The sequence below is a fragment of the Silene latifolia genome, chromosome 2, assembly GCF_048544455.1.
Source record: "Silene latifolia isolate original U9 population chromosome 2, ASM4854445v1, whole genome shotgun sequence".
In the NCBI taxonomy this organism is placed as follows: domain Eukaryota; kingdom Viridiplantae; phylum Streptophyta; class Magnoliopsida; order Caryophyllales; family Caryophyllaceae; genus Silene; species Silene latifolia.
This window is the reverse complement of record NC_133527.1, coordinates 173,322,728-173,324,180: the sequence shown is the minus strand read 5'-3', so window position 1 is coordinate 173,324,180 and position 1,453 is coordinate 173,322,728. Positions and strand designations below refer to the sequence as shown.

Genomic DNA, 1,453 nt, shown 5'->3' with positions numbered 1-1,453 from the left:
TGGTGCATCTATGGATGGTTCTCATGGTATCTCAATATAAGAGAGCGAGGAGCAATTCGGTCAAGAGACACACTCTGAACAGCCACCTCAAGAAAAAATACCGCCGCGTGAAGAGACTCCTAGTGGGCAACAGGTATATCTTTTGATTTATCACTTTGATTTACACAAATTTCTGATTATGTGTGCGAGAATTAGTTTCAAATTCTGATTTTACTAAATTTTAAGGGTTGGAGAGACTGTGAATTATCATTACCCGGAAATCCAAATAAGATGGTGGCATCAGGCTTGATGTACATGGAAAGTAAATCGGAATTCATAAGTGTTCATGGCACTTCACTACTAGATGGTTATAAGAAAGTACAAGTTAAGAAATTACATTCTGGATCGGAAAATGCTAAGTTGCCTGTGCCTGTTAAGGACGACTTGGTAGTATTTATTGAAGCGATGGACTCATATGTTCAGTGGCCTGAGAATCATATTCATAGTCCTAGTAAGGTAATTTTATATTTTCTAAAAATTAAGGGTATTATGCTATACTTATTTATTATGAATGTTAACTTTTTGGAGAAAAATTAATAAAGATGGAGATCGTAATGAAGAAGAAGAAGAAGAAGAAGAAGAAGAAGAAGAAGAAGAAGAAGAAGAAGAAGAAGAAGAAGAAGAAGAAGAAGAAGAAGAAGAAGAAGAAGAAGAAGAAGAAGAAGAAGAAGAAGGTTTCCACAACCTTTGGTCCCGACTTTTTTGGGTGTAGAAGTTAGTAGTGAGTTTAAGCAAAAGTTGAGAACCCCGCTGATGAATTCTTTACTTCTCGAGGCTCGTATATTGAAGACGAGCGGAGCACTTATTAATGTTCCTGTTGATGACCACGTATTACACCTTGATCAATACACTGCTTTGATTTCTTATGAGGAGCTTATTCATTGGTGTGACGAAGGCGAGATAGGTGTCTCGCACATTTATATTTTTATGAGGTAAGAATATTTAACATTTTATTACATTAAAGTAAGTTCCATTGTTCTTATGAACTATATGAACAAGTTTAGTTGAAATTGTTGTAGGTATTTGAGTGATCTTAGTGATACTTTGAAGTCTACTGTTTTATATGGATTCTTGTTCCCCGAGACGTTGTCTAAATTTGCAGCCGTAAGTGAAGAGTATCGTTCGGATTATATTGCTAGAGCTATGACTTGTAGAGAGTGTGGCAGGGGTCGAAAACTTATATTTGCACCTTATCACGAAGGGTATACATAAACTTTCCTTTTTTCAATCTTGCTTCTATTTATTTATTCGTGGCTAATTACTTGAAGATATTATCATGGTTCCCTTGTTTTAATCGTAGTGATCATTGGATGTTGGGTGCGATTAGTCCATCTGATAGTACTGTGTATTGGTGTGATCCTGCTGGATATATGGAGCCTCGACAGTTTTTCGTGGAAACTGTTACTAGGTAAAT

The 1,453-nt window shown here is 36.1% G+C and overlaps 1 protein-coding gene across 1 annotated transcript; it reads left to right on the top strand.

Moving 5' to 3' along the window:
• Nucleotides 1-229: 229 nt before the first annotated feature.
• Nucleotides 230-965, top strand: LOC141631208 (uncharacterized). The gene is made up of 2 exons (XM_074443913.1): nt 230-495; nt 582-965. The coding sequence occupies exons 1-2, from the start codon at nt 271-273 to the stop codon at nt 756-758; spliced, it is 402 nt and encodes a 133-aa protein (XP_074300014.1). The 5' UTR covers nt 230-270; the 3' UTR covers nt 759-965.
• Nucleotides 966-1,453: the final 488 nt, after the last annotated feature.

Coding starts and splice junctions, on each gene's coding strand:
- LOC141631208 (XM_074443913.1), top strand. CDS start 271: ATGGTGGCATCAGGCTTGATGTACATGGAAAGTAAATCGGAATTCATA. Junction 496..581: donor ATATTCATAGTCCTAGTAAG/GTAATTTTATAT, acceptor AAATTAATAAAG/ATGGAGATCGTAATGAAGAA.